Below are 12,764 nucleotides of genomic sequence, written 5' to 3' on the forward strand. Positions count from 1 at the left end.
ATCTCTCTCAATTTCTCTCTGTCCTATCCAACAGCAACAACAAAAATGGAAAAAAATGACCAAGAACAGTGGATATTCATGGGAGCCCTAGCGATAACCCTGGAGGGAAAAAAAAAGTAGACCTACCCTTTGCCCCAGCAATTCCTTCCTGGGGATATATCCTAAGAAAACAAACACACCCATCCAAAGAATCTATGTATACCTATGTCCACAGCAACACAATTTGCAACAATCCAAACTTGGAAGCATCCCAGGTGTTCCAACAACAGATGAGCAGCTAAGGAAGTTGTGATATGAAGGCTGAGTAGTGGTGCACATTACCATGAGCAAGATCCTAGGTTCAAGCTTCCAGTCCCCACCTGCAGGAGGGAAGCTTCAGGATCAGTGAAGCAGGTCTGCAGATGTCTATCTTTCTCTCCACCTCTCTATCTCTCCCTCCACTTTCAATGTCTCTCTGTCCAATCTAATAAAAAAGAAAAGAAAAAACGGGTCACTGTGGATTCATAGTACTGGTACTAAGCCTACCAGCAATAACCCTGGTGGCAATTTAAAACAAACAAAAAATTTTGTGCCATATATATATATATATATATATATATATATATGATCAGCTGTTAGGAATAATGAAGTTGTCTGCTTTGCCTCATCTTGGATGGAGCCTGTAGAAATTAACTGAAATAAGCTAAATCAAGAGGGATGAATATAGAATGATCTCACTCATAGGCATAACTTATTAAACAGTAATAGGAAAGGAAAACACAAGTAAAACATGGACTGGGTTTGGTATATTGCACCAAAACAAGGCCTCTGATGTGGGAATGGGGGAGGTTAGGGTTCCTGGCACATGATGGACTTAACACATGATGGACTTAAAGGACTTAAACAGGTCTGTTTTGCAGACACCTATCATGGGGAGATGAGAAATTGTACCCATGTGTCAACAACTGTACTATGAAACATTAACCCCCCATAACATGATATAAAATAAAATTAAGATAACAAAATTCTCAACTAAATGTCCCAAAGTGAATTGACTGTCCCATCCCTCCTCCTGCAGTCTTCCCTCAGCTCAAATAAAGATCAATGCCATTCTTTCAGTTGATGCAGTAAAAAAAAAACTGAGTGCTACACTTAACACCTCCCTCACACAGCCTCCAAATTCTGTTGATTCTGCCTTCAAAGAATCCAGAAATCAATCTCTTCTCACCACCTCCACCATTTCCAGACTGGCTCCAGCCTTTAGTTTTTGTTACCTGAATTATTTCAACAACCTGGTCTCCCTGATTCCACCACTTTCTGCCTTCAGTCTCTTCAGTACTGCAGACCCATGTCAGATCACAACGTTTCCTCTGGTCAAATGCTCCCAACAGTGTCTACAATCAGAGGCAAGTGAACGCCAAGCCCTTAGGAGAGGCCTGCAGCCTCACCTTTCCTACTTTAATTCCTCCCACTTGTTGTCAGGTGCAGGTCCTTCCTGACACCTTCAACTTCCGGCCTTTGCATTCCCTCCCAGAGAATCACCTGAGTTTTCTTCAAGTTCTGAACCTCATGCCAAGTTCTCAGTGAAAACCCCAGTTCAAAACTGCTGAGAAGTGGGCAGAGGGTAGATAGCATCATGGTTATGCAAAGAGACTCTCATGGCCTGAGGCATGAGTCCCAGGTTCAATATCACCCCACCACCACCACCATAAGCCAGAGCTGACCAGTGTTCTGGTTAAAAAGAAAGAAGAAAAAAAAAAAACTGCTGAAAAGCCCACTAGCTCATCTTCTTCAGTATCTGTTGCTACCCACCAGCATCCTAGTCCAGAACATAAGCTTCAGAAAGCTTTGACTTGGGAGTTGGGCAGTAATGCAGCGGGTTAAGCACACGTGGCACAAAGCGCAAGGACCAGCATAAGAATCTGGGTTCCAGCCCCCTGCTCCCCACCTGCAGGGGAGTTGCTTCACAGGCGGTAAAGCAGGTCTGCAAGTGTCTGTCTTTCTATCCCCCTGTCTTCCCCATCTCTCTCCATTTCTCTCTGTCCTATCCTACAACAACAGCAATAATAATTACAACAACAATAAAAACAATAAGGGCAACAAAAGGGAAAATAAATAAATAAAATAAAATAATTTTTTTTTAAAAAGAAAGCTTTGACTTGTTGCAAAAATACCTGCAAGATAAATTAAAGAATTTGTAAAGCTTATAATGAAAACTGTGGGTGAAAAAAAGGGGGGTGAACAGGATGATCACACACTTCCCACTAAATCTTGGGAAAACAATATAACTCCTTCGGCCAGAGCCAGGATGACCCTTCAAAGCATTTCCCTCCGGGCTTTTGCTTCCAACATCCAATCAGATAAAAAGAGATCTGAAAATGCCTCTCAAAACAGGTGAGTTAGACATTTGCTCCTCAGTTTGCATGCATTTCCTCCCACCTTGGAGGGATAGCCGCCTGAAATAGGAGCATTTCATAAACAAGTACTTTGTGGTCATTGTAAGTGCTGGGCATTCTCTACAGGGAAAAGGGTTTCCTTTCCTTTCCTCTGCCTTCCTTTCCTTTTCTTTCCCTTCCTCTCCGTCCCCTCCCTTCCCAACTTTGTGTTGTCATTCACGCTAACAGCACAAGCAGAATGCCATCCTAGGGGGACGGATATGTTTTTTGTCAAAGAGCTGCAAGCATGCAAAGGGCTTCGTAGGTTCTAACCCGGCTGTTGGCAAGATGACCCTCCCCAACACTAATCTGGGTGCTTTCCCTCTGCAAATACTTGGAAGGCGTGGACGTTCTCCGCGGTCAGCCGAGATCCAGAGTCAGCCAGCAGAGCTGAGACTCATAAGGGCCACACCCTGCAGTCCACGCTCCCGCGACCCGGCCCCCCTGCTGCCTGTGGGCCCCGCCGCCCCAGCCCAGGCCTCCCCCACGTCCATCCACCCGGGTCCCCCAGGCCTGGTTCCCGACAGCGACGCGGGACTTACCCCTGAGCGCCGTCTTCCTTCTTGAGCTCCGCCATCCTGCATTCCCACACAGCCTGGCGTCCTTCCTCTCCGATTTCAAATTCAACGGTCCCGCGCAGACGACGTAGCCCCGCCCCTCACGCCTCCGTCCTGGTGACTTATGGGGCTTGTAGTTTATCCCCGGGTTACGCCATGGTGTCGGGCTGTCATGGGAATTGTAGTCGCCGGGATTCATGACTGTCACGGCGCTGCCCAGGTTATCCCTGGCGCTGAAGTCAGTCTGGGTCTGACGTCAGCACCAGAATCTCTTTGATATTTTATCTTTTCTTTTTATTTATTTCTTTCCTTCTTTTCTTTCTTCCTCTCTCTCCCTCTTTTTTTTTTTTTTTATGACTAGTGTCTGAAATTGAACATGGGACCTGGGAGCCTCAGGCATGAAGATCTTTTGCAGCACTATGCTGTCTCCTCAACTTTTTTCTTTGATATTTTGCCCGGAGGGAAATACCTTTCAGAGATTGCGTTTGGCCTGATGTTTCCGAGGTGGCTGGTGGCCAGGTCTGATCACCCCAGTGGTCTGCCACAAGTTTTGTCCTAACCTCCTAGTTCTTCACTCTGACCTAGCAGTTTCTTGCCTCACTCTTAAAGTCAGAAAAGCCCATTCTCATTCTGTGAAAGTCCCACTAAGCATTTATCACTAATGTACAGTACACAATCTCTCTAATGGTTAGTTTCCCTCGTTATGCATCCTGATTTCTCTGCTGCACGATTGTTGTCAGAAAGTACTACTATGCAACAGCCCCAAGAATTCTCTTATCCCCTTTAGAGTACTAGCTGACACTGGTCTCAGTCCCAGTTCCAATTTCCTGAGCATGAAACTATGGCAGGCTCAGTTATAGCCGGGGGATATGGTCTTCTTTTAAAAGTCTGTTTGTTTGCTTACCTGTATATTTATGAGAGAATCACAGCACCACTCTGGCATATGCAATGCCAGGAATCAAACTTGTGACCTCTTAAGAACCCATAATTTATCCACTGTGCCACCTTGTAGACCAAAAGGAGTTCAGGTTTTTGTTGTTGTTGTTGTTGTTGTTGTTTAACAGGTCTGGGTACACAGAAGTTCTCTAAGACAGCGGGGTGATGGGCCAGGCGGGGATTGAGCAGCTGGGAATGGTGTTCACTATTTGGTTCTTGGCTTCTGCTTCTTTGTACATAGTGTGAAAACTTTATTCTCCTTGAAGCCCTCTGAATTCTTGCTTGCAATGAGATTAATATCCAACTCCAATTCACTTATCCTGAAAAGGGAATTTTCTGGCTCTAATATATTAAAAATGTTAGATGATATATAGGACTTATGTAACATTATCAAGTCTGGGTCTCTCTCCATTTCTCGCCTCTCCTTTTAGCCAAGTTGGCTTTTTGTTATTCTCCATTGAGTAACATCTTTATAACTTTATCCTTCGAGGTCCAAGTTCAAATTTAGGAGATCTCAGTTTCTCAAATTTCAGGGTTAGTGAATTCAAGGCTCCAGTTCCAAATCATATGTTTCACTTTGGTACTGAGAGGATGGGTTCCCAATATGAAATTTTATTTACTCTTAACAAATTTATTGGTTTATGTATTTATTTGAGAGAGAGAGATAGAGAGAATATAAACCAGACTATCAGTCTAGCACATATTGATGCTGGGGATCAAACTTGGAACCTCATGCTTGGAGAGTCCAGTGCCTTGTCCATTATATCACCATTCAGGGCACATTGATTACTCTTTACTTCTTCCAAGTCCTGTGTATTTCAGGAAGCCACTCTGGGTTGTGGGAGATGTGTTATATTGGACTCTCAGTTGACTCATTTTCTTCCTTACCTTACACCAGTATTTATTGCCCTCCCCTATGATGTTCTGTTCATGTCTTCAACTCTTCAATTTTGATTGCTTGCTATAAATTTCATCCAGGAACTATATATAGCATTTGCTCTTTTAGCTTCAGTCTTTCTTGTAGCCTAACCAAATGTCCTATAAGCTATGATGCAACATAGAACCTGTTAATGCTAAACTTGTTGCTTATTTCACCAGAAAAAAAAGAAAGAAAGAAAGAAAGAAAGAGAGAAAGAAAGAAAGAGAGAAAGAAAGAAAGAAAGACTAGGTAAATAAGAAAAGACAAAAGAAATTATAGGAATGTGTGGCAGAGGTACTTTATGGTCTTGTTTGGAAGATAAGCTCTTGGAGGCCTTTCCAGAACTTTGGTTCCTTTTTGCCAGGCTTTATAGAGATTCATTCTCATTCTTTGTCTTATGGCCCCCTTTCTCCATCTATAAAGTCAGCAAACTAGCCTCCTTTAAAACCATATCTGTCATCACATCTCTTTTTCTAACCATGATGAGAACAATTTCTCAGCTTTTACAGGCTTATGTGTATAGGTTGAGCCTATACAATAATACAAGATAACCCGAGTCTTAATTACATATCCAAGTACCTTTTCCCACTTAACAAGTTCTGTGGGTAGGGACTTGGATATTTTTTTAACACATTTATTTTTTAACTATATTTATTTATTGGGTAGAGACAGCCAGAAACTGAGAGAAGGCCGGAGACAGAGAGACATCTGTAGCCCTGCTTCACTGCTTGCAAAGCTTTCCCCCTGTAGGTGGGGGCCAGGGACTTGAACCGGGTCCTCGCACACTGTAACATGTGCACTCTGCCAGATGCACCACCACCTGGCCCCAGTATGTTTTAATATTTATTTATTTATTCCCTTTTGTTGCCCTTGCTGTTGTTATCATTGTCGTTGTTGTTGGATAGGGTAGAGAGAAATGGAGAGAGGAGGGGAAGACAGAGAGAGGGGGAGAGAAAGATAGATACCTTTAGACCTGCTTCACCGCTTGTGAAGCGACTCCCCTGAAGGTGGGAACCCAGGGGCTCAAACCCGGATCCTTACGCCGATCCTTACGCTTTGCACCACCAGCGATTAACCCACTGTGTTACCGCCCGACTCCCCAGGGACCTGGATATTTTAAGGGACATTATTTGGTCTAACATAGAGGTACTTGAGGATGTTGACACCTCTAAACAATTCAGCCAAAAAGAAAGCTTCTCACACATCTTCCACAACACATTTGGAGCTTTTTATTTCTGTTTATTCTAAGTGTGCTGAGTATCAAGCCCAGGACCCTATACATGTGAAATATGTACCCTACGGCTAAGTTACACCTCTGGTTTTCAGTTTGGGCTCTTTATGAGTTGGCTCCAGGAGAAGAAAATTCATGAAGGAAAAAGTAGCACCTATCAGAAGTGCAAGACCCCACACCTCACCACTTCACCAAGGTTTGTTTATTTGGTTTTTTTTTAACATTTATTTATTGAACCTGGGATTTGGCATGTTAGATAAGGCACTTAAAGCATGAGGTCCTAAGTTCAACCCCTGGCATCCTATGTGCCAGAGTGATGCTCTGGTTCCCACCCCACCCCCATTAACAAGTAAGTATTTCTAAAGACTTATGTGTATACTTATGGGCAAGGTGAGGGGTGGTGGTGGTGAGAGAAAAAAGCAGAGACTTACTCTGGCACATGCAATTCCAGAAATCAAACTGAAGGTCTCAGTTATGATTGTCCAATACTGGATCAACTGTGCTATCTCCTGAGCCAGTTCAGGAAAGTTATGCAAATCTACATCAGTGACTTTTCAAGGAATATGGTGGTCAGAAATCGATGATCTATTGCTTGGCTGTGTGTGCTTTTGATTGTACAAAGACTGATTTCCCACCATTTTTCCTTCTTGGATGATACAAAGTCCTACTTCAGCAACTAGGCATGGCAGGGATGGAGACCTTGGATGGACTACTTGTCCACTGTATAACCGCAAGAGGAGGTGGGACTGTCTGAGGGTGTGAGGAGAATTGAGAAAGATGCAGCAGTTCTGTATGTTCTGGGTCTGAAGGCAACTACATCTAGGGAAGCAGCATTTCTGTGGGGACTTTTACCCCAGCAACAATCAACCAATAAGAGCAGCAGCTGCATCTTGCACTGGCCAGTGGTGCGATGTCTCGTGGTAGAGTAGCCAATGAGACAGAGGCATGTTAATCCAAATAACCGCATAGTGTCTAGAGCAAAGAAGGTGAGTGTAGAGATTTCCTGGGCTTTACTGAATGAAGGCTGCTGGTTAGGACCCACTTGCACCTCATAGCAGCTGTTGCCAGGGCTTTAGGGAGCACTGTGGGAATCTGGGTTTCTTTCTGGTCCCATGGAAACTCCTTTCAGAGTCACACTTACGTTTTTCTCCAGAAGAACGCTACTTTCTGAGGGTCTTCCCAAACCATTGGCAATTGCCTGACCTGGAATTTCCAGACTTTGCAAAAATATGCAAATGCAAAAATGTGTTCCAGATGGACTAGGAACTAGTGCAGTGGATAAAGTGCTGATCTCTTAAGCACAAGATTCTGAGTTTGAATCCTAGCATTTCACTGATGCTCTGGTTCTCTCTCTCTCCTCTTTCTCTCATTAATGAATAAATAAATCCTTAAGCAAATATATGTACTATATGAACAAGAAGCTAACAATTCCCAGATTTTTTTGCTTCTGGTAGAAAAGAAGCAAAAGATTAGAATGGTAAGACAATGGTGAAAGTCACCCAGTGAGGAAGAATTCACTGGGACCTGGGTGCAGTCAGCTTCTTATCTCAAGTCCTAAAGCCTCTGGTTGCCACAAACTTCAGTCTAAATTAAGGGACTCCACCAGACCTGAGGCCCAAATGATGGTGCACCTGCTAGAGTGCACAAATTAGCAAGTGAAACGACCTCGGTTCTTGCTCATGCATTAGCATTCTCCAGTGAATGTGAACTATTACCCAGTGGCTCCAGAGGCAGAGCTCATCAGCCAGGCAAATTAATAATGAAAGCAAGAGCAAGGTAAGTCCCTGGTGGGAACTGTGGATAATGAATCATTTGGTTATCCCAAGTGCTCTAGACAATACCCAGATGATGTGGAGGAGGCTCTACAAGGGGGCTGATTCTAGGCAGCATATACTGTGTACAGATCAAGAGTCAGGAGATAGTTCACTGGGTTGAACACTTTCCCAGACCCAAGGAACTGGGTTACACCCCCACACAAACACACACAACAAGAAAGCACCCTGAATGGCAGGAGCTGTGGTTAGTCTCTCACACTCTCTCTCTCTCCCTCCCTCTTTTCCTCCCTCCCTGTCTCTATCTTGAAAAATAAACAGGGTACTTCAGGAGTGATAGAATTTTGCAGGCATGAACCCTTAGCATGCTAAAACAAACAAACAGAAAAAAGACAGAAGCATATAGTACACAGATCATACTATTTCCAAGCTTGGCCAGAGGCAGGAATGAAAACACTTTTTGCTTTGTCCAGTCTGAAGAGTCACCTTTAATAGTCATCGTGTAGCTTGAGAGGTAGTACAGTGAATAAAGCATTAGATACTCAACTATGAGGTCCTAGGATTGATTCCTGGCATTACATGTGCCAAAGTGATGCCCTGGCTCGCTATCTCTTATAAATAAAGAAATCTCCTTTCTTTTCTCCTCTTTTCTTCCCTTTTCTTTTCTCTTCTTTTCTTTTCTTTCTTGTCTCTATGCAACCCAGGAGGTAGTGCAGTGGATATCACATTAGACCCTCAAGCATGAGATCCTGAGTTTGATCCCAATGTGCCAATGATGTTCTGGTTCTCCCTTTCACTCATAAATCTTTATAGGTTCATCTGCCCAGAGGCACTACCTACTTCTGCTGTACAAGACATGCTGTGTACTCTCAAGAGACTGTGGAAGAACTGGTGGAATTTTAGGCTTTGGTGTCACTTTATCACAGTCAAGTTTGAGGACACAAGTGATCTGTTCTTATTAGAGAAGGTGGTGGGCCCACAGTGAATGAACAGCAAAGGAAGACTCTGCAGAGCCCACCAGTGTGGAGAAACTGGCAGAGGGGTCTGGGGAAGGTAACCCCCAACTGCTCTGGCTTCCACACTAGGCCAACCACCTGCCCCTCCCCTCCCAACCCGCATTGTCTCTTGGGGTCCAGTGCAGACTGGAAAGTTTGCTTCTGACAGTCCCAGAGGCCCAGCTGAAAAAAGCCTTCAGGAGCCCCAGGGGTCTCAAGCTCAGCTGGGTGAAGCTGGGAGTATTGTAAATGACTTAATTTGCCCAGATGTAGGAGCCAAGCATGGAAGTATCCCATTAGCACAATGAGAAGCTGGTCCTGGCTAGACTTTTGATCATTCAGAGAAGAGTCAAAGGGAAGTTATAACTTATCTGACCTCCAGCTCTCCTGTTGGGGGCTTTACCTAGAGGTATGGGTCTGTGTGGTGACCCCAGCAGGAGTTTGGGACTATTAGGATACAAATGTCACCCTGAGGAGGTGCTTCAGAGAAGGGGATGTATAAAAGCAGGGACTTTGAGCACATGGGCTCTCTTTGGCTGCTGCTGCTGCTGCTTCTGGTCAGAAGCTTCTTCTGGTCAGGTATCCACGATGGCTGCTTCTCCTGGGAACTGAACACGTGTGACTCTGCTAGCCGGTAAACTTTTAGACCCCTCTACAGCCATGAGCAACCTTTACCAGAGCTTATAACTGTTCATCTTATGGGACTAAACTTTGATAACCATATTCAGACTTTATAGACCTAGCGTATGCTTAACCCTTGATGATAATTGCTTATTTTGCCTTTTACCTGTTTCACCCTAATAAACCATGTATTGATTAAACCAGTTCCCAGCTCCCGCTGTGAATTCTTCTATATGTGCCACAAGCAGCCCCAAGCCTCATACCTCATTTTAAGTTCATTTGCAACAGGTCTATTCCAGGGTCTGTCAATATTTTTCATTTTTCTCTTTTTGTTTGATTGTTTTGATAGCAGATGAGAGATAGAAAGCTAAAGACAGAGACAAAAGAGGGCAGATACCTATAGCGCTGTTCTACCACTCATGAAGCTTCCTTCCTGCAGATGGGAATTAAGGGTGTGAACCCAGGTCCTTGCTCATGGCACTGTGTACACTCTACTGGGTAAACTACCACCTAGTCCCTCACTTTTCATTTCTTAAAATAATTCTGAATCTGAGCATGAGGGAGAAGCCTGAATGTGGGACTTTTCTAAGCAATGCTAGAGGAACATTAATTTTATTCTTTGTTTACAAATGAATAAATTTCATATTATTTATAATAAATAGATTTATTGTTTATAATAAATAAATTTCATATTATTTAGTTCCAGCATATGGTAGTGCTGGGGGTTAAATTTGTAACCTTTGGTGCCTTAGGTATGAAAAACTTTTTGCCTAATCTGTCCCCCAAACAGAACACCCCTAGATGTGGGGCTATAGGGGAGCCTCCACCACACAGACAGATAGGAGAAAGTCTTCTGTCCCTGCAAACAAAGAAGCTGGACCCATTGGGTGCTCCTATCCCTCAGTGGTTCTCATTTCCACCAGTGTTCCTCACTGGAAAGAAAGTACCACTAGGCAGTAGAGTGAGAGCAAAGGCAGTAGCAGTACTTGCTCTTCTCTAAAGACCTAGTCTCAAGCCCAAGGCAGGAGCCCTCAAACACTCATTGACTGACAGACAGATGGACAGGAACAAAAGGAAATAGTGTATTCCCCTTTAGACTGAACCACGTAGGAGGACCTTTATCTACTCCACAAATCTTGATAAACTATTTTGCATTAGAATTATTATTAGTAGTAGTAGTAGTATATTGCAGGGTTACTACTGGGTCTCTATGCCTGTGCTATTTCACCAATCCTGGAAAACTCTCTCCTTCTTTCTTTTTTCTTATTTTTAAAGATAGAACAGAGAGGGTAAACAGCCTGGGAAACAGCACAGTTGATGAGGCTTTGGACCTTCAAGCATGAGTTCAATCCCTGGCATAGCCTGTGCCAGAGTGGTGCTCTGGTTCTCTCTTGCTTCTTATCTCGCTCATTAATAAATAATAATAATAATAACAATAAAAAGAAAAGAGAAGGAACAAATGGTGGCACATCAGGTTGAGTACACATGTTACTATGCACAAAGACTCCGGTTCAAGCACCTGGTCCCCACCTGCGTGAGGAAGCTTCACAAGTAGTGAGCAGTGCCGCAGGTCCCTCTATCTCTTTCTCTCCCTCTCTCTCCCCGTTCCATCTTAATTTCTCTCTGACTTTACCCAATAAATAAATGAATAAACAAATAGTAAACAAGATAAAAAGAAACTAGACACAGAAAGGCAAATCTCTTTTTTTTAAGGGAAAAGAGGGCACCAGGCAGTGGTGCACCTGGTTAAGTAAACACCCTACAGTACACAGGATCCATGTTCAACCCCCTGGTCCTCACCTGCAGGGGGAAAACTTCACGAATGGTGAAGTAGAGCTGCAGGTGTCTCTGTCTCTTTCCCTCTCTATCTTTCCCTCCCCCTCTCAATTTCTCTCTGTCTCTATTCAATAATAAATAGTTTTTTTTAAAAGGGAAGAGTAAATAGAGAGCAAGAGATACAAAGAGAGGATAAGAGAAAGAGAGAGGGGACAGGTAGTGGTGCACCTAGTTGAGTGCACACATTACAGTGTGCAAGGACCCAAGGTCAAGCCCCCGATTCCCACTTGCAGGGGGAAGGCTTCATGAGTGGTAAAGCAGGGCTGCAGGTTTCTCTCTGCATCTCTAATTCCCCTCCCTTCTCAATTTCTCTCTAACTCAAATAAATAAATATTAAAAATAAAAGAGTGATACTGCAATATTGCTCCACCACTCATGAAACTTCCCCCATGTGGTAATGTCAGAAAAGATACTAGAGGGTTGGGAGATAGCATAATAGTTATGCAAAAAGACTTCCTTACCTGAGATTCCAATGCCCCAAACTCAGTCCTGGGCACCACCATAGGCTAGTGCTCTGGTAAAAATAAGTAAAATAAAGTAGTTTTTTTTCTAAATAAAAACATCCCCCACAGCAATTATTGTCATCTGGTTAATACAGGGTAATCAAAACAATATGAGCAAATGTTTTAAAAGCACATGCCCTACAACACACACAAAAAACAAAACGAAGTAAATGCTGTGCTTTCTCAACCATTTCTCACGTCATCCATCATTTCTAGTTGGAGACACTTTGCAGCAGAGTAATATTATCTCCTTTTAATATGATCTAACCCAGCTGCTTTCTTGACTTTGTTTTAGAATGTATCTCTTCTGCATCATCTAATACGAAGTTCATATATTCATCAAAACCAGTGATGCAGCCCCCTATCTGCATATTCACTTGCTCATAAAGCTGTATTTGAGTCTGAGATCTATTTTGCAAGTATCTGAAGATGAGGCTGGTGGGCTGTACCATCACCTTCTGCACTTTTTGGCTGTGGCCACAGTACACCATGGTGGTGGAAACTCACAAAGACCACACTCAGTCACATGGGAGCTCAGAATATAAAGTAAATTTTTGTTTTATTGAAACAATAATATTGAATCTTTATTCAGAAGTTTGGCAATATTTTAAAAATTTTTTTAAATCTCTTTACTGGAGGATTAATGTTTTACATTCAGTAGTAAATACAATAGTTTATACATGCATAACATTTCTCAGTTTTCCACATAACAGTACACCCCCCACTAGGTCCTCTTTCATCCTTTTTGAACCTGTACTCTCACCCCACCCACCCACCCCAGAATCTTTTACTTATGTGCAATACACCAACTCCAGTTCAGGTTCTACATAAAGTAGATTTTTTTTAATTTATAAAAAGGAAACACTGACAAAACCATAGGATAAGAGGGGTACAACTCCACACAATTCCCACCACCAGAACTCCATACCCCATCCCCTCCCCTGATAGCTTTCCTATTCTTCAACCCTCTGGGAGTATGG

The 12,764-nt window shown here is 43.2% G+C and overlaps 1 protein-coding gene and 1 pseudogene across 2 annotated transcripts in view; both read right to left on the reverse strand.

Moving 5' to 3' along the window:
• The window catches only part of BUB1B (BUB1 mitotic checkpoint serine/threonine kinase B), an 85,086-nt gene extending 82,032 nt beyond the window's left edge, over positions 1-3,054 (reverse strand). The window contains exon 1 of one of the 2 annotated variants that reach the window (XM_007537329.2): positions 2,957-3,054. In XM_007537329.2, the coding sequence (XP_007537391.1) occupies positions 2,957-2,991 (35 nt within the window). In that variant the 5' untranslated portion in view covers positions 2,992-3,054. The remainder of the gene's footprint in view (positions 1-2,956) is intronic. The other variant, XM_060175113.1, reaches the window with a different exon arrangement.
• An 8,942-nt stretch (positions 3,055-11,996) lies between these two features.
• On the reverse strand, positions 11,997-12,298 carry LOC107523406 (small nuclear ribonucleoprotein E-like; annotated as a pseudogene).
• Positions 12,299-12,764: the final 466 nt, after the last annotated feature.

The sequence above is a fragment of the Erinaceus europaeus genome, chromosome 16, assembly GCF_950295315.1.
Source record: "Erinaceus europaeus chromosome 16, mEriEur2.1, whole genome shotgun sequence".
Taxonomy (NCBI): Eukaryota; Metazoa; Chordata; class Mammalia; order Eulipotyphla; family Erinaceidae; genus Erinaceus; species Erinaceus europaeus.